Source organism: Eubalaena glacialis, chromosome 7 (assembly GCF_028564815.1).
Source record: "Eubalaena glacialis isolate mEubGla1 chromosome 7, mEubGla1.1.hap2.+ XY, whole genome shotgun sequence".
In the NCBI taxonomy this organism is placed as follows: domain Eukaryota; kingdom Metazoa; phylum Chordata; class Mammalia; order Artiodactyla; family Balaenidae; genus Eubalaena; species Eubalaena glacialis.
In genome coordinates this window covers 101676886-101695943 of record NC_083722.1, presented here as the reverse complement: position 1 = coordinate 101695943, position 19058 = coordinate 101676886, and the positions used below count along the sequence as shown (strand labels likewise).

The window sequence follows — 19058 nt, the reverse complement described above, 5'->3', positions numbered from 1 at the left end:
TCCCAAAGGGAAAAAGGAAGGCCTCCCTAAACCTAGCTCAGGACAAGGGCCAAGCTGGAAAAAGTGACTTGCAGGCCAGTCACCACGTTTTTCCCCAGTGAAAGGCTGACTCATTGCAACAGGCCTGCACTGGCTGGGACTCGAGCCGGTGGCTTGGAACATGCCTGGGCAGTGAACGCCTTGTCTAAAGGCTGGTTGGTGAGAAGCTGCGGGTCAGGGGAGCTGAGGCCGCGGCCCTGGGGAGCACCCGCACGCAGCCTGGGAGCCCGAGGGAAGCGGGGGGGGGGTCCCTATTTTCCCTCCCCCTCAAACTCTTGGGTTGCCTGGCATAGCCCAGCAGGAGCTGGGTAAGGTCTGGAGGGGCCCTAAGACCCCAGGGGAATTAAGTCCTAATGTCCTAAGACTTACGTGTTGTGGTGTTTCCTCCCCATAGGACATGCAAACAGAAAACAACACTAAACTTAAATGTAGAGAAAACTAATAAGGTCTTGATTTGCTTCATGAGCATTTATCTCCATGCTTTCCTTTGAAATATCAAAGTGGAATTATTTTCCAGTATGGGGAAAGATGGAAGGGAGCTGGGGTTGCTTTCCTAGTGCCCTGAGCACATGTTCAGTCTGCCCTTGGGGTGATTTGGCACGATGCAGAGTGCGGAGTTTGACTCTGATGGACCCCCCCCCAGACCCTCTTCCCTCCTCACGCGATTGTCCATGTTGACATCCAGGGCTTTTTGGCAAGGACTTTTGAGTCATGCGTTGGTTTAAATCCTGGCTGTGCCATCTGATTGCTGTGTGACCTTGGGTAAGTCACTTGATCTCAAGTGACTAAATTTCTGTACATGTCAAATGGAAAGTGCACAGGATAAATGCATGCATAGTGCCTAGTACAGCATAGGCACTAGTCTGGCGAGTCTGGCTTATATACAAGATCTCTTCCAGGTTCTCCGTTTATGCCCTACAAAGCTGCTTTTTAGGAAAAAATGGTGTCAGCCATTCACACTTTAGTGTGAATAAGCTCCTGTCAGTGTCATTCCTTCTTCTCATTTATTTACTCAACAAATGCCACGTACCTGCCTGGTACCTCATTTGAGCGAGGTGCTACTACTCTATGTACAGATTTTTCTTTTTATCCTCACAACAGTCTCTGCAAGATCACTAATATCCCCATTTGGTGGTGGAGGAAACTGAGACTCAGGGAGGTGAAAGAACGTTCCCAAGCTCAGGCAGCAGAGCCTTGTTCATTCAGGAAACCTTGCCTGAATTTCTGCCCCGTCTCCGAATGGAGACTAGGGGCACAGCAGGCAGTGAGTCAGGCCCCCATCTTAAGACCCTCATGGGCTACTGGCTGTATTTGCACATTTCTGTCATCACTCTAATTGTTAAAGTCCCTGAAAACCTGGTGCATGTGGTCAGGGAGCGCCTTCCCCTTCCCTCCAATTGCCTGTCACAGGGAGTTGCCTTCTTCCTAGTGTGTAGGACTGGCCCTGCCCAAGGCTGAGCTGCCAGATCAAGAAAGCCTCCTGCCTTTTCTTTCCACATCATTTTCTGGGGCTCTGCTGAGTAGATTTCCAAGACTCCCTCAGAATTCCGTTCTTGTCCCTTCTTTTGCACTTCACGAAATAATATATATTACAGAAATAACACATGTTCATTGTAAAAGAGAGACACAGAGACAGAAGAAAAGAAAATAAAGAAAAGCAAAAATTTTCAAAGTAACAGTAACTCCAAGTCTTGCTGAGATGGTTAAAATTTTGTTGTATTGTCTGCCAGACCTTTCTCTTATGCAATTAGAATATAATTAATAGTGATAATGATAATAATGATAACACTAATTTTAACTAACCCTGACTTGAAGCTTCCTCTGTACCAGATGCCGTTCTAAGCACCTTAAAATTTTTAACTCATTTATTCCTCACAATAGCTCAGTGAGCTTATTATTACTGCCTTCATTTTACAGGTGTGGAAATTGAGGCAGAGAGAGAGAGAACATTTAAAAGTACACACCTTACTCTTTGTTTTTAAAATGGGAGCATTCTGAAAGCACTGTTTTGTGACCTACTTCTCTCCCCTTAACAATTATAAATTTACCTTCTCAGTTGTACTTTTTCGTGACTATTTAGCATTCCAACCTTCATACATACCATGAATTATTCAACCAGTGTCCTGTAGGCCACTTTTCTGATTTTCAAGTTTTTTTTTGTAACTATGAATGACACAGAGATGTCCATCTTTGTAGCTTAATCTTTGAAAACCTGATGAATCCCTCCCTCTGATAACTCCTGGAAGTGGAATCACCTCGTCTCAAGACGTACCTGTGCCAAGGCTTCTGGCGTCCCTTGCAAATTTTCTCCCAGAGCAGTAAGCCTCCTGGGAGGCTAAAGGGATGTGAACTGTCACAGCCCCATGGAGGACAGCTTTGGTGACACCTATCAGAATGACAGATGCTCATGCTGTGACCCAGCAGTCCCACTTCTGGGAGTTTACCCCATAAATATCATTATACACATACAAAGTGACATCCATATGTTACAATTAGTCATTGCAGCCCTGTTGGTAATAGTGAAGGGTCAGAAATAACCCAAATGTCCATAATAAGGAACTGATCAAGTAAATGACAGTATATCTATACAGGGAAATCATATGCAGTTGTAAAAAGAATTCCAAGCCTTTCTATGTATTCATGGGAATAGCTCCCCGAGATATAGTAAGTTAAAAATAAGTTCAGGCTATTTACAATAGCCAGGACATGGAAGCAACCTAAGTGTCCATCAACAGATGAATGGATAAAGAAGATGTGGCACATATATACAATGGAATATTACTCAGCCATAAAAAGAAATGAAATTGAGTTATTTGTAGTGAGGTGGATGGACCTAGAGTCTGTCATACAGAATGAAGTAGGTCCAAAAGAGAAAAACAAATACCGTAGGCTAACACATATATATGGAATCTAAAAAAAAAAAAAAAAGGTTCTGAAGGACCTAGGGGCAGGACAGGAATAAAGACGCAGATGTAGAGAATGGACTTGAGGACATGGGGAGGGGGAAGGGTAAGCTGAGACGAAGTGAGAGAGTGGCATTGACATACATACACTACCAAATGTAAAATAGATGGCTAGTGGGAAGCAGCCGCATGGCACAGGGAGATCAGCTCGGTGCTTTGTGACCACCTAGAGGGGTGGGAGGGAGATACAAGAGGGAGGAGATATGGGGATATATGTATACATATAGCTGATTCACTTTGTTACACAGCAGCAACTAACACAACAAAGCAATTATACTCCAATAAAGATGTTAAAAAAAAAAAGTGAAAGGAAAGACAAATTAAAGGTATGGGACTATCAGATACAAACTAGTATGTATAAAATAGATACAAGCAACAAGGATATTTTGTATAGCACAGGGAATTATAGCTATTATCCTATAATAACTTATAATGGAGTATAATCTGCAAAAATACTGAATCACTATGCTGTACACCTGAAACTAATATTATAAATCAACTATACTTCAATTTAAAAAATGTGTGCAGAATGATGTAAATAGCATGCTATTTTTGTATGAAAAAAGGAGGCAAATGATAGCCCTCATTTGTAGTTGCATGTATAAACACTGATAAGCTCTAAGATAAGTTAAAACAGTACCTACCTGCCTACTTACGGTGATTTTGGCTGGGCCAGAGGGATCAAGATTAAAGAGAATGAATCAAGACAGGAGAACAGTTTTTTTCACTGATCACTTTTTGTGCTTTTAGACTCTGAAACTATGCTGTGCTTCTATTCAGAAAATTCTAGCTCTTAAAATTTCCCTTCCGGTATTGTTAAATTTTTTTTAGGTATGATAATGCTATTGTAGTAATTTTTTTTTATAGAATACTTACTTTTGAGAGATAGTGAAATATTTACAAATGAAATTATATAATGTCCCGATTTGCTTCAAAATAATATTTGAATGGAGGAAGCAGAATAGTATATATATTACAGATGAAAGTGATTGGACATGAATTGATGACTGTTAAAGCTGAAAAGCTGATACATAGAGGATTCATTATGCTCTTCTGTCTGCTTAAAAAAGTAATTTATTGAGGTGAAATTCACATAAAATCAAGCACTTTAAAGTGAACAATTCAGTGGCATTTAGTACATTCAACTACCACCTCTGTCTAGTTCCAAAACATTTCCATCACTTCAAATTACAACCCTGTACCATTAAGCAATTTCCCCCCATTTCTCCCTCCTTCCAGCTCCTGGCAACCATCTGTCTGTGTTCTGTCACTTATCTATTGTGGACTTATCTGTTCTTGATATTTCATATAAATGGACTCATAGTATTTGTGACTTTTTGTGTCTGGCTTCTTTTACTGAGCATAAAGTTTTTGAGGTTCATCCATGCCGTAGTTTGTGTCATTCTACATATACATGTTGTAGTGTAGAGCATGTAGTACTGCATTTCTTTTTAGTCCTTTGCGTGTATATACCACATCATGTTTATCCGTTCATCCGTTGACGTACGTTTGGGCTGTTTCCACTTTTGGGCTATTGTGAATAATGCTTTTAGGAGCGTGCTTGTACATGTCCTTGTCAGAGTACCTGTTTTCAGTTTTTTGGAGTGTATACCCAGGAGCACAATGGCAGTTATATGGTCATTCTATGTTTAACTTTTTGACACGTCACTCAACTGTCCTCCCCAGCAGCCGAACCATCTTACATTCCCACCGGCAATGTAGGAAGGTTCCAATTTCTCCACATCCTCGTCAACATGTTTTTTCTTTATTGTAGCCATCCTAGTGGGTGTGAAGTGGCATCTCATTGTGGTTTGGATTTGCATTTCCCTGATGACTAATGATGTTGAGCATCTTCTCATGTGCTCCTTGGCCATTTGTACATCTTCTTTGGAGAAATGTCTGTTCAAGTCCTCTGCCCATTTTAAAATTGGGTCATTTTTCTTTCTGTTGTTTCTGTCTACGTTCTTATATGTCTTAAATTCTCCATAGTAAAAAAAACAAAAGGTACAAAAATATTAGACATTTTATTAAAAACTTTAAGAAACACACATCTCCCCTCCCCCCCGCGCCCCCCCCCCGGAAGAAGTAGTAGTTTTCCCTCCTTTTCCGCCCCCCCTCCCCCCGCACTTGAATTCCCCAGAGATCCTTGCATGATCCCTACCTCCATATACCATCCATAATGTGGTTTCCAAAAAAACCGTATTTGCTCTTCAAACAAATAAATAAGCACAGGTGTCTTCCCTTTCACCCTCTTACAGGTAGGTGCGGGGTGGAAGCGCAGGGCTCTTAGGAGTAGCCGAGGCTGGCTGTCCCCATCACTTTGGCCACAGCCGGAGGCCAACCCCCACCTACCTAGCAGGCTGGTGACTCATTCCCTGAGGGCCCCGTGTATAGCGGAAGAAAACTTCTGGGCCCCCATCCAGCCACATCACAAGACTGGATGGCCCAGCGTGTCGGTGGCTTGCATAGCCAATGGGAGAGGCTTCACCCAGCTCATGTTCTGCTGTGGCAGTCGGGCCAGACAGATGGCTTGGGATAAATAGGGGGGGTGTTGCCGAAGGGGGTATTTGGCTTTGAGTGGCCTCAGCCTCCCTCTGGAACCTGGAGAAAGAGGTGGGTGAGGTGAAGGCCGTGCCTGAGGAAGGGGCTGTAGTTTGGTGCCTTCCAAACATTCTGAGATGTTTTTTTAGCAATGGAACTCTTGCTCAAACAAACCTTTACGATATTTAGGACAGAGAAACAGGAAGCTGCTCCAGCTAAAGAGGGGGTGAGAAGCCCAGAGCCTTCCCTCCCTCCATGCCACGCGGCACGCTGGGGAGTTCTGGGTCTCTGGGGAACACGCCGGTCCCGTTAACACAGAGTCTTTATATGCAACCACTTGGGAACTCAGCGCGGTCTGTCTCTTGGAGCCTTGAAGGGGCTCCAGAGGCCTGAGGAGAAACCTGGCAGCCCGGCAAGCTCCAGCCTGAGATTCTGACTCCACCCCCCCCAACACAGAGAAGAGACCTCTTACTTACCGCTCACCAGCCACGTACTGGGGAGCTGACCAAGGGCTGCAGAGGTGGGCCAGGGTGTGCGTGGGCTGCAGGGACCTGCAAGGGACCGGAAGCAGCTGCAGTGGCCTGGCCTCCAAGCCTTCCAGCCTCCATTCCAGCAAGAGAGCTGGGAACTCGGTCTCAGCCTCCCTCCCTCCGTCCAGCGGAAGTCCCTCGTCCCAAGTGGTCCATAGGTAACTACTGTCCCAGGCCCCTCTACCTGCCCCTCTCCTAACTTTAAGAGAGATGTGAGGGAAGGAGTGGCCCCTCCTCCCACCCCAGAAAATTTGACATAGAATTTCCTCAAACCCAGATTCTGGTTCTCAGCGTAGTCAACCTAAGTGCCCAGCCTGCCCCAAGCCCCAGTAGTCCGGCAGGGTTAGTTCTTTAATTAGAGAATGGGCCCATTTTTGGCTGCAGGATGGTATGTGGGGACATTTGTCAGGAAGCAAATAAAGAGTCAGGCGAATAACTTTACCCTGAGCTTCAGTTATCTCCTCCGCCCACTGGGGATCATAGTACCTATTCCATGGGGCTATTTTGAGGATTAAATAAGATAATGCATGCCCAAGCCCAACGTCACAGCCGCTCAGTTTAGAAGCAGTTCTATACCAGAGAAAGGGCCTAACTCTGTCCTTCACACGATGTGTAACCTCTGATGAGGCTCAGATTTCTCCTCTCTGAGCTCCAGTTTTTTCACCTCTCATTAAATACCTACCCTTCACAGTTGCTATAGGATGTAGAGATAATTCACATAAACTGCTTAATATAGTCCCTGGCATAGGGAGAGTACTCAAAATATGGTAGTAACTGAGGCAATTATTATACTTTTACTATTATTATTATTACCATTACTATTATTTAACAGGAAGGGCAATGGGGTTTTGTAGTTAAGCGCATAGACTCTGGAGCCAAATTGCCAAGGTTTAAATTCCAATTCACCACTGGAGCTGTGTGACTTTAGGCAAGTTACTTAGCCTCTCCTTGCCTACATTTTGTTAACCATATAAGGAGAATAATAATTAAACCTACCTTATGGAGTTGCTGTGAAAATTAAGTTTTTGTATATGGAGTGCTTTGAAGCGTGCCTGGCAAATAGTAAGTGCTACAAACTGCTGCTAGTAATAGTAGTATTGGTATTACTACTACTATGCACAACCAGATTCTGAAAGCCTTCCCCTTGGATCCCATTAAGAAGAGGCAGAAACCAACATATTCACCATTCCACTAATGGTTTAGTGACTCAGAAGCTGTGTGACCTTGGGCCAGTTAACTCCCCTCTCTGAGCACGCCTTTATCTATCTCCAAAATGTAAATTATAATAGTACCCATAATGGTCCTTTTGGTTGTTAGGCTTCATTAATGAGCAATGACCCGTGGGAAGCTTCTAGCTTCTAGTTAATTAGGCTCTTTTTCCAATGCCCTGCCTAAATCCAGCTCCACCCCCGCCACCCCAAGCAAGCCTTCCCTCCCCCCACCCCCAACCCCGGGAGAGCGCTCGGATTCCCTCCCGCGGGGCGCGAAGGGGGGCTGCCCGGCGCCCGCTGCCAGGCGCTATTCTGGGGGCCGAGCGAGCCCGCGACCGTGCCAAGCTTCCCCGGGGATCAGGTTTCTGCTGACGCGGTGCCAGGCACGTCTGCTTCCAGGAACCGGCAGCCGCATTTAGCCGCGGGCCGCACATGAAAGGGCTGCAGTCGGAAACGTGACGTTGTGTCAACAGGCGAGGCAGGTCAGCGCTGGGTGAGACCATCCCAGCCGGCCCGGAGGCTCACGCCCTGTCTGAAGGCGGCTGGATCGCAAGTGTCCGCTCCCCCTGCCTCTGGCCACCTCTCCTCGGCCCCAAAGCCAGCGCTTCACCCCCTCCCACTCACACACACCCCTTGGTTAACAGAGATCCTCTTTGTCCCCAAGGGGCCAAAGACTGGGGTGCGAACCCCTCCTCCGCATCTCCCTCCGAACCACTTGGAACCTGCTGGAACCGACCTAGAAAGAAGGTCAAGGGCAAACTGGAAGCAGAAAAGGAAGCAGAGGGAGGGCTGCTGCTTTGAGGGGTGCTCCATAGGCTCCAGTCGTGGGACTCTGGGTTGAGGCTGTGTGGAACCCCCAAACACTTTTTAGTTCAGGGTGCGGCACCACTTCCCTCTGTCTCCACAGCTACTCCTTGAGTCACGGCCCAGGGAGGAGAGGGGGGCAGGCCAAAAGAGCCTGGCCTTGATTTCAACCCCGTGCTCCATCCCCAGGATACACTTGATTTGTTTAGGTTTTTTACCCATAAAGTCTAGCCAGAAAAGCTTAGCAATTCATGGAGGAATTCAGGAGCTAAACAGGCAGGAGACCCTGAGGGCCAGGCCCTAAGCTGCTGGGAGGAAGAGGGCCTTACCGATTGCTGTGTGCCTGCTGTAGGACATGTGAGGGGGGCTCAGAATCCTTTTTTATTGAACCACAAACAGGTGTGGAGGGGGCGATGCCAGACTACCGGTTCATTGATAAGACCACCAGCTCATCTCCTGACTCCTGGTCCAGGGCTCCTCCCATGACACCAGACTGCCTGCGGGCACCTCACACAAGCCAGGCAATGCTCACTCTCGCCTGCTGGCTCATCAGCAGAGAGGGAAGGTGACATTTGAAGCAAACAGACACGAAGGGCAGGTGGTGTCTCTGCCTGGCTGAGAACTCCCTGGGGGCAGTTTCCCTGCATGGGCTCCAGACGGCCAGAGGGTTCTGGAAGATGCTTTGGGATCTGGAGCGTGGTGAGCCAGGCGCTGGCCATCAGGAAACATCAGGACACCTCTGAGAGGGAGAAGGGGACAGGCAGAAACGCTCACTCGACCGGGTCATTTCCCACTTCTTTTCCCATGGAATTTTTTTTTTTTCATAAGAGCGCTTGACTAAGGAACACCAATATTCATTCACACACAAACACACCCAATGAGAGGAAGTCCAGGAAGGATGTAGAAACTAATCATGGAATGTTGCTTTTAGAGGCAATTGGACAGGATATGGCAAACCCATTAGACCGTGCTAGACTCGAAAAAGTTACAGCGCCTTGGTAGAGGTGCTATCCCCAGCAGCAATTATTACTGCATCATAATCCATTAAATCTTCTCTCAGTGTGCTCCCCACTCCAGCAAGCTCCCCAGACACTGAGGCCCACGATTTCGTACTTTGATTTTCTGTCAAGTTTTAAGGACAATGACAAAAGCAGACTGGGGGAAAAAATTGGCTTTTTGCTTAACTCTGTAAAGAGGCACAGGCTGATAGTGAACCTCTGGCAAAGGTTAGTCTAAGAAAACAACTGAACAAATATTTACCTATGAAATTGACTAAGCTTATTCTGTCTGAATACAGGCATGGGAAAAGCTGAATGAAATCACACCAAGATTAACTAGTTGTTGCCTTCAGCCAAGAGGGGAGGGCAGAGGGAGAAGGCCATATCACACCCTTGAGAGTTCTTTTAAAAATGCAGGAGACCATCTTTCTCTTCCACAGGAAAAGAATTATTTTATTAAGTATTTTAAAACAACTACTTAACATTGACTCAGAGATAAAAATATTTACAATTTCCCACCTTCAGGAAGGCTCCAAAATATAGACACTGTACCTCTCCCTAGAGAAAAAAAAATTATTCTCTTCAAAAACAGGAATACATTCATTTTTTCTCACTTTTGTAGATCAAGTAATTATACAAATAAACATCTGAAACATTTTCCTTTTTAATATATTTATATAATATATATTTATAACAGTTTTACAAATAAAGGCAACGACTTTAATACCAAAATAAAAACAGGAAAAGAAAAAGTTAAAACACGATCAGTGATCAAGCATAGTGCATTTCAAAAAGCTGGTGCAGGGCGAGCTGGACAAGTCAGAAAAGTACTCTGGACCAAAAATAAAACTTCTTTGAAGAAGACAGAATCCTTTTTAGCAATAAGGACACTCCATACGCCGTCGGGCGAGGGCAATTAGCCTGCAGAAAGGATGCTGCTTTGCCAAGGGTTGGTTAGGCCTTTAAGAAGCTAAGCTTGGTTAAAAGGAGTTTTGGGATAGAGCTGAGAGCCGAGTCTGGCTTTGCTTGTTGAAACTGCAATTTGTTACTCAGCTTTTACGTACTCTGGGGTGCTTGGAACTTAGGCACCTGCATCTCTCAGAGCCTGGTTTGGTTCCCTGGACAGAGAAACTGTTTCTAGGTGAGACTAGAAACAGGTGCCAGAGGCCCGGGGGACCCCTCCCTCCTCCCTCCTCCCCTGGCAGCTGGGCTTGTACCAGGGGGCCCTTTTCAGTTCGTTAGTAAGCGAATCACTTCGAAAGCCTGAGTAGGGAACTACATTCTCTTTACTCACCCGAGGCAGGGGTGGAGAGCAGACCTGCGGAAATCTCCCCAAACCACTACCGTGTTATGCCAGTGTCTGCTACCTCACCACTTTGCAGAAAGCTCAGTCTGGCTGCCCTCTCCCCGTGTGGTGAGTCACGGAGACAATAAAAGGGAGCAGGGTGGGGTCATAAGAGCTGGCTGGGAACTGCACTCTGGAAAGCCCTCTTTTGAAAGTACCTTTTGCTCAAAGCCACAGACCTGGCTCCCAAAGTGAAGACTGACTCACAGACCAAGACTTTGAAGCTTTTGAAAATCCAGCTGATCTGTATCAGAGGGGGCTATTCTCTGGGAGGGGAAAAGCCCAGAGGTCTGCGACAGTCCCCCCTAAATCTCCTGATGTCAGGCAATCCTTCACGTCTTCCCTACACCAAAAGGAGCTTTAATGTCCCATACCAACACACAATGCATATGCGCGTGCGCGCACGTGCGCGCACACACACACACACACACACACACACACACCCCTGAATCTTCTCTCCCTGCCTCAGATGATCTTGGCATACACGCTGGAACAATCCTGCTACACTCACAAACACATGTTTTTTTTTTTTTTGGAAGTAGGGAGGAAGGAAAGCGAAGCAGCAGGATCCCCTAAATAGTTTAGTCTTTGGTTTCTAAGTTTAAAGGGGGGATCTGCTTCAGAGCTTGGAGCAGGGCGGAAGAGTCGATGGCCGGATGGGCTGGCAAGGGAGAAGGGAGTCTCTGGGGCATGAGCAAGGGGGCTGAGATCTTGTCTGGGTTCATGAAGCTGGTGAGAGCTGCGGCAGAGGCGTTGAGGCCTGGGTATAACACTGGGACAGAGGTGGGATACCAGCATTTCTCCAGCATGGGCAAGTAGGCAGTCGCTGACGGTGGGATCAGATAGAAGGGCAGGCAAAAGGGAGGCTGGTGCGGGTGTGGGCCCAGGAACGGGGAGCTGATCAGGTCACTGCTAGTGAAATGGCCTTCATCATCTGAGAGCTGCATTCTGCTCTTTTTCATGGGGGGCTCTTCGGATTCTTGCTTAATAGCACCGATCCTTTCTCCCATGGTGAACCTGCGTCCGTGATCACTTTTGAAGTACGGCTGCTCGACACGCAGCTCAGTCTTCTCCGATTCTCCTCCGTAGCCGCTGTCTGTGTCCGTGTCACTGCCACTCTGCTCGCCGCTCGAGTGAGCGAAAGTCCTCTGGATGACTGGCACACAGTTTTTCCCTGGGCCTTCAGAGCCTTTGGCCAGGGAGCTGGGTTTCTCCTTGAAGTCCATTGCTTTGGCAGCTGGGTCTGACGGCTTCCTGGCGGTACCACCCTGCAGGAGCTCGGAGACCACACGGTGGAGGTGGGTGACGAGCTGGGAAGATTTCAGGTCCCGGGTGTTCTCGTGCTTGGCCAGGTACTGAAGCACCTCCCGGGCACATGTCTGGAAACCTGAGCAGAACATCTCTTGACCTGCTTCGACATTTCTCCCCGACAGATCGCCTGGATCAACACAGATCCAAAGGAAGACATTTCAGAAGGCCCTGTGGTTCACCTGGACACCTATGTTCCAAAGACCCAGAGCTTTCCTTTCTGTTAACAGCATTTGCTGATTTATGTTCCTAACTCCAAAAGTAATAGGATCAGGGGAAATGTGGATGACAGCACAAAGTATAAAGAATACAATAAAAATCATCCATAATTCTGCCACTCAGAGATGAAATATGATTTGTAATGGCTGTACAATATCCCATCACAGACACAGACCATATTTAATAGAGACAGACTGTTTCCCCTCTTGTTGAATTTATAGGTTATTCTTGAGTTTTCATTATAAGTGACACAGTAATGAACATCCTAGTATGTTTATAACCAGAGTCAATTTATATCATTTTACCATAGGAAGTGACCGGATCATCAAAAAAGGAGAATGAAGGAACAGTGTCACCTAAAGCAAGCTTATTTTCAATGACTTATACAAGTTGCAGTCATGCTGTCATCTTTAAAGGCTATTTCTAAGTCTTTCCCATGTGTTCCATTCATGATCCCCAAGAAATTAGGTACGATCATCTTCCTGTTTTCAGTGAGGAAACTGGCAGAAGCGCTTGCTAGCTCTTTGTGATTCTCATCATACTAGTTTGGAAAGGAGGGCAGAGAAGAATGGAATGAGGGGGTGGGTAGAGGAATTTCTCCCTAGTATGTACAGTATGATTTGGAATGGGTGAGACGAGATGGTTAGAAGGTGGCTGTGATTCTCTAGAAGTCAGTAGAAACAGATGATGAAACTTCAGTGGTTTCGATAGATTGTGTAATTCACCAAGATACCTAGTGGCTGTTCAGGGAATCACATGAAATGCAGGAAAAACTCCTGTTGTCATCCTTCCAGGATCGTACCACACACCGAGTGATAAGGAAGTAGAGAAACAGGAAAACACTGGGGCATACCCGTGATTTATTCTCCAATGAAACAGGGCTAAGAAGAACAACTGTAAAACACCCACGATGCAAATTATAGGTGCCTTGGCATTTTCAAAGGGAGGGGGGAAAACTCCCAGAATCCAGAAACTCTTAAGTCAAAATGCCACAGAAATATTTTACCATTTGACTAATACGTATTCATGCCAGGTGGCACACGCAGCATTCCGAATGAAAAGTCTGACCTTTTAGGAAAGATAAAATGGCATCTCCCCCAACGAATGTGCATAAGCAATTTGTTGCAGGAATGTTTCTCATACCAGATGTTGAGCCCACAGGCTCTCTATTTGTGCTAGAACTCTTAGGAGATGATAGCCAGGCTTGGGTACTCACCAGCTTGCAAACCGCTCTGCAGGGCAATGATTTTCTGCTGTTGTTGATCAATTAGGTTTGTTAGTGCTTTCACATGCTTCAAGGTAAGTTCAAGAACCACTGCTTTTTCCAAGTGACCCAAAGTCTGGAATAAAAAGAGCCTCAGTCAGCCGTGAGTGCAGAGAAGTCCCACCTCTGGGACACTAATTAGCAACGAGATATGTCTCTAAAGGAAGAAAAAAAAAAAAAACCTTTCCTGGTTGGCTAAATTTAGTTTTAAGTTTATAGATGAAGTTTTAAAATATATATATATATATGTATTCAATATATATTTTTGATTAAAGAACAACAAACTGTCACCCATCTTTGGAGGCCTTTTGGAAGCAGCAGCTAGCTCAGGAGAAAGCTTTGACAGATAAATTTTTCCAGCAGCCGTTGCTGACCTTAACTCAGGGGAATCCGGAGATAACATTTCTCTGCAGTGGTGTCAACCCGAGGAGAGACTTCTACTGTGTCTGGCAGCCAAGAGGCTTTCCCTAGTTTCTTTCCTGACATCCTGTCATAACTTCCAGCTCATCTCCACTTTTTTCTTCCTCCCTAAATACTATACTTTTTTCTTTCCCCAACCGAAGCCTGCCAAGCTAGTAAGCTGTTGGCTATTGCCAAGAAAGGACAGGACGTAAAAAAAGAAACCACACACACACCAAAACAAGTCCTCTTATTTTAAAAAGGGACCGTGGGGCGGGGGGAAGAGGGTAAAATATTTGCGAGTTGCTTGGTTTGCTCAATTCGGGAAAACGAGAGAACCCTGAAAATCGCCAGAAGGGAAAGTCTTAAACTCTTGCAAGGGAAGGCCAGCCGGTGTCGGTGCCAACCTGGAGAAGTACAAACGGTTCTCACCTCATTTGCACGAGGCTGCCAGAAAATTCTGACCCTGGGGAAGGGTACCCCCAAACAGCTACCCACCAGCTCGGATCGAGCCATCTGGTCTGCAGTTCCCAGCGGGGCCTGCAGGTGGCGAGTGACCCTCGCCCGCCCTCTGGGCAGAGGAGCTGGTTTGGAGAGGGGCCAGCTTCTCACTTACTGTAAGTTTGAGATGTTCGGGGAGGAGATCCTTCAGCTGGGCGATGCACTCGTTAATCCGGTCACGTCTCTTTTTCTCGATGAGCCGGTGCGGCAGTTTGTAGGTCTCCTACGAAGCGCACGGGGAGACGGTGGGCGCGGGAGGAAAGGGGTGAGGAGCCCTTCTCCTCCCCCACCCCGCGGCGCGAGGAGTCGGGGCAGCGGAGCAGAGTCACACCCAAAACCACCTCACCTCCACCCCTTCTTCTCCAGGCCACTCAGTAGAGGCACAGAGCCCACGCCTTGCATACCCCCTCCAACCGCAAAGTGAGAAAACTTTTACTGGAAACTCAGCGCGTGCGAGGGGCTGGGGTCCCGAGGGGCGCGGGGCTCTTACCTTGCTATCCTCGCTCCGCTTTATTCCCCGCCGCGACTTGTACACTTGGTACATGTGGGCAAAATCCATCCTGCAGGGAGAGGGACGAGGAAGGGCTGTGACTTGCGCACCGGCTGCAGGAGCCCTGGCTGGCAAGAACCCCCGGATGCGCCCAGAACTACTCCGAGTTGCAAGCCGCGCACAACGCAGGACTGGAGTTGAGGCTTGAAAGGGCTGGGGGTGCCAACTTACCCTGGTAGGTCTCCGGGCTCCAGTCCTGGAGCTTTGGGCAGGCAAGCAGGGGGCGGTTGCGCACTGGGGATCCGCTCCATTGCGCGGCGAGCCGGGGCCACTGTGCGCTCCTGTCTGCAGTGGCAGAGCGTCGGGTGAGGACTGTTCTGGAGAGGGTTTCGGGGGTCTCTTCGCAGGGGTTCCTCGTAGTCTGAGCTCCTTGAAATCCGCTGGGCTGCCGGGAGCTGCGGCTCTGAGGTGCGGCTTCAGTTGGGGGCGTGCATGGTAGACCCGCGGCCTCGGGCTCCGGCTCTGCGCACAGACTGGCGGTGTGTGCTCCCTGCGCCGTCTGCGCCGTGTGAGCCAAGTGAATGAGAAGTGGGGCGGGCGGGGAGGCGGGAGGGAGCGCGGGGGGGCCGGTTAGGGCGGAGTGGGGGGGTGGGGGGGGACGAGCCGAGGAGTAATGGAGAGGCTGCGGGCTGGGTTAAATGGGAACGAGTGGGTGGGTTGGAGCTACGTGTTCTACCCTGTGACTCCAGGCACGTCTGGCCGCTGCCGGGGAGGGAAGGAGCGACCTGCCCGCCCTCCCCCGGCTTCATCACATGAGTCTCACGTGTTGGACGACGCTCCCGCGGCTGCGAGGGAGCCCCCGCCTCCACCCCCGGCCCCCAGGTGTCTGCGGCTGCCTTTCCCCGAAGAGGGGGTGGCAGCGCAGCCCGGGTCCTGCCCAGCCGGGTGGGGGGCGCGAAAGCTGGAAGGGGCCGGGGAGGTGGGGGGAGGTTGGTAACGTGGGCGAACCTGCCCCAGGGAAATGAAGTAAGTTCCCGTCTCCTGGGAGGGAACGGGGGAGGACGGACCCGCCCGCGTCTGACTCAAGCCGGGAGAGGAATATCCCCTCGCTAGCTCCAGCCCAACCTTCTTCCTCCTCCCCCCGCGCGGCCCGCTCGGAGGAACCGGCGAGCAGCGGAGGGAGTCGCCCGCCCCCCCCCCTCCGCCTTCCCCAGAGGCTGGGGTTTCTTTCTGTGCCGGCTTCCCTGCCCCCACCCCTCGGCCCCGCGTCCAGGAATCGCCCGCCGTGGGGAGGGGCCGAGGGGCGGGGCGGATGTCACCCCATGGGAAGCGGGCTGGCAGCCAAGGCCAGGGGCAGCCGAGGCCGCCGCCGAGCACGCTGCGCGCACCTGACCCGCGAGGCTGTGCGCCGCGGGCCCCTGGCTCCCTCGGAGCTGCGTTCTCGGGCACAGCCTGAACGCCGGCGAGCACCCACTTGCGCACCCCCCAGGGTGCCCCGGTGCCCCCCCTCCCCGCCCCGCACTTGGGCTAGTCAAGCACAGAAAGATACCGGGCGCGGTGCCCTGCGTCCCCTCCCTCCTCTGCCCCCACCGGAGCAGGACGCATCCCTTAGGGCCGCAACGTTACACAACCGCAGCGACGGCGCCTGCCCTGCAGCAGCGCGGGGTGTGACACTTCACGTGGCCGGGGCTCGGGCCGCAGCGCTCCCGACTGCGAGCCCCTCTGCCCTGGCCGGGGAGCCGAGACCCCCGGGCTGCGGTGTGCCCGCCAGGGTCAGCCATCTCCCTCCTGCCGGGGACTTCGGGGGCGCTGTGTGCGGTCTGCGCTCGGAGGAGGAGGGAAGAGAGAGACTAGGACAAACTGCCCATCACGGTGACATCTTAGCGTTCATTCATTGGACACATATTGTTGAGCCCCCTACCCTGTGCCAGGCGTTGTGCCCGTTGCTAGATAAACTGTGGGCGAATCGAACACAGATTCTGCCCTTGAATTCACAGGAACGTCTGAGAAGAGGTTCCGCTGGGCAGTGAGGAGACGGCAGCCCTGGGAAAATTATATCGGTGCCACCGACGGACAGAGGGGAAAAAAAAGAAAAGATAGGAAGTGTGTGTGTTTTTTTTATTTAAAAAAAATTTTTTTTAATTTAATACGAACAAAGATGCCTGGGCAGAGGAGGAGAGGGGAGAAGTTAACCCATTGCCCGGAGCCTGGGGCAGAAAGGCCTCCTCCAAGCGGCCCCAGATCTCCGCAATCTCACTTGGGCCGCCGGAGGCCCGCCCCCCCCCCCACCTCCCCCGGAAAAGTCCGGCCTCTGTGACCTTCTAACTCTGCCTGGAGCAGGGAAAACAGCTGAAACTCTAAGCCCGCGGTGTGAGCAGCGCTGATGCAGTCAGAGGAGGGAGCCAGTGGAAATTCATGACTAAAATAAGGCCTGGCTGGGGATTTCACTGACCTCTGTGCTGCCCTGCCCTGCAAGATCGGGGAGTTGAGAGATGACTGTAAGCCTTTCCCACCACGCCTCGGGTCAGTCACCCCGCTGCGGAGTGACCTGGCTGTGGGAAGGATTGAAAAAAATGGGGTTAACGCTGGGCGCGGGTGAAGATTAGCCTCGGCTGCAGTTTGGGGGCTGGGGTGGGGTCAGTCTTAATTGGCAGTGTCCTTGACAACCTAGAGAACTGGGATTCACACGTCGACCAAACTGGGAGTGGATTTCCTTCAGGTCGTTTTGGAGAGCTCCCACTTCCTGTTTATGTTTCACAAGCGTCAAACTCATTAGCAAGTGTGAGAAGTGCCTCCTTTTCTGACTGCTAACTGGCTTGACCTCACTTGGCGGTTCAGCATCCCTCCCTCCTGGAATGTACTTTTACTGGCTTTTGTTATCAACCATCTCTCCGGAGGCTTCCTGCGGAGAGGTGGGCAGCAGGACCACAGGCAGGAGGGGACTGGAGTCGCTCCTGGGTTTGTGCTTTCAGTCTAAGGGGACCTGCTCCATTGTGAGACTTTAATAGGGGTGAAGAGTTGTCATGACTGCGTCCAAACCACAGTTCTACAAGGAAATAAGTACTGGGGAAGGAAGGAACATATGTCCCCACGCCTGTCACCCCCCCCCCGGCCCCGCCCAAGCCAGGAGTGAACCCAAACAGTTCAGATTCCATGGCTCAGGGCTCCGTATCATTCCTAGAATGCTTTGAAGTTATCGATACTTTTTGCCCTTACCTGACCTACAATTGGAAATAACAAAATATATCATTTCCTACTTTTTGTTTGTTCCAAATGTACTCTCAAGCATCAAGAATTATCCCTACTTTACCAAAGTTCTACCGTATCCAGCTTATGTTACTTTTTAAAAATAATTAATTTGTTTTTGGCTGCATTGGGTCTTCGTTGCTGCGCGTGGGCTTTCTCTAGTTGCAGCGAGCGGGGGCTGCTCGTCATTGTGGTGCTCGGGCTTCTCACTGCTGTGGCTTCTCTTGTTGCGGAGCAGAGGCTCTAGGCGTGCGGGCTTCAGTAGTTGTGGCACACGTGCTCTGTAGTTGTGGCTCGCGGACTCTAGAGCACAGGCTCAGTAGTTGTCGCTCACGGGCTTAGTTGCTCCGCGGCATGTGGGATCTTCCCTGACCAGGGCTCGAATGCGTGTCCCGTGCATTGGCAGGCAGATTCTTAACCACTGTGCCACCAGGGAAGCCCCGCTTATATTACTTTTAATGTTTTTCTTTTCTCAATAGCTTATGATTATTTTTTATTGATTTAAATAAAATAATTCCTTCCCCTCATGCATCTTTCCATCCCTAAGAATCTTAATATTTCAGTCTGTCATCTTTTGTAGATAATTGTTTAGTGCTTACTGTGGGCTAGTTTTTGGACTGTATGTAAAAACATTGCACGTGTTAATTTACTTCTCAACACCACCTTATAGGGCAGGTATTAGCTCATTTTTGCATTCATTTAACACATATTTATTGAGACCCGCTATGTGCCAGGCACTGAACTAAGACCTAGGAATATATAATGTGTCCTCTTGAGGAAATTGAGGCTCAGGGAAGTTAAATTACCTGCCCCAGATTATATAGCCTGAGAGTAGATCTGGAACTAGACCCCAGGTTTGTTGGGCTCCAAAGCTTGTGCTCTTAATCGCTGTACTTACGGCTGCCTGGTAGGGTTGTCTGGGTTGCACACTGATCAACTCCAGGGGGAGCCATTCACATTGCAGTCTGTGTGAAAACATCCTCTAGAGTTGTGCAAGGCAGCACTGAGCAGCTGCGCTGAGTAATCCTGACATTTTGTAGCCCTCTCCTCTGTTTTGTTTCTTCTAAGTGTACAGAGAACATAATTTTGTACAAGGAAGGACAAGATTTTTCTTTTCTGTGCTAGTGAGGCTCAACATTTCGGTGGTCTGATGCTGTGTTTTGGGAAGAGTTAGGCAGGCCCTTCCTAGCAGGAAGTTAG

The 19058-nt window shown here is 49.2% G+C and overlaps 1 protein-coding gene across 1 annotated transcript; it reads right to left on the bottom strand.

Annotated features, from left to right (window-relative positions):
- Positions 1 to 9512: 9512 nt before the first annotated feature.
- On the bottom strand, positions 9513 to 15219 carry BHLHE40 (basic helix-loop-helix family member e40). The gene is made up of 5 exons (XM_061197168.1): positions 14844 to 15219; positions 14613 to 14682; positions 14238 to 14345; positions 13175 to 13298; positions 9513 to 11869 (listed from the first exon to the last, which is right to left on the bottom strand). Exons 1-5 carry the CDS (start codon positions 14921 to 14923, stop codon positions 11013 to 11015), a joined length of 1239 nt encoding a protein of 412 aa, XP_061053151.1. The 5' UTR covers positions 14924 to 15219; the 3' UTR covers positions 9513 to 11012.
- Positions 15220 to 19058: the final 3839 nt, after the last annotated feature.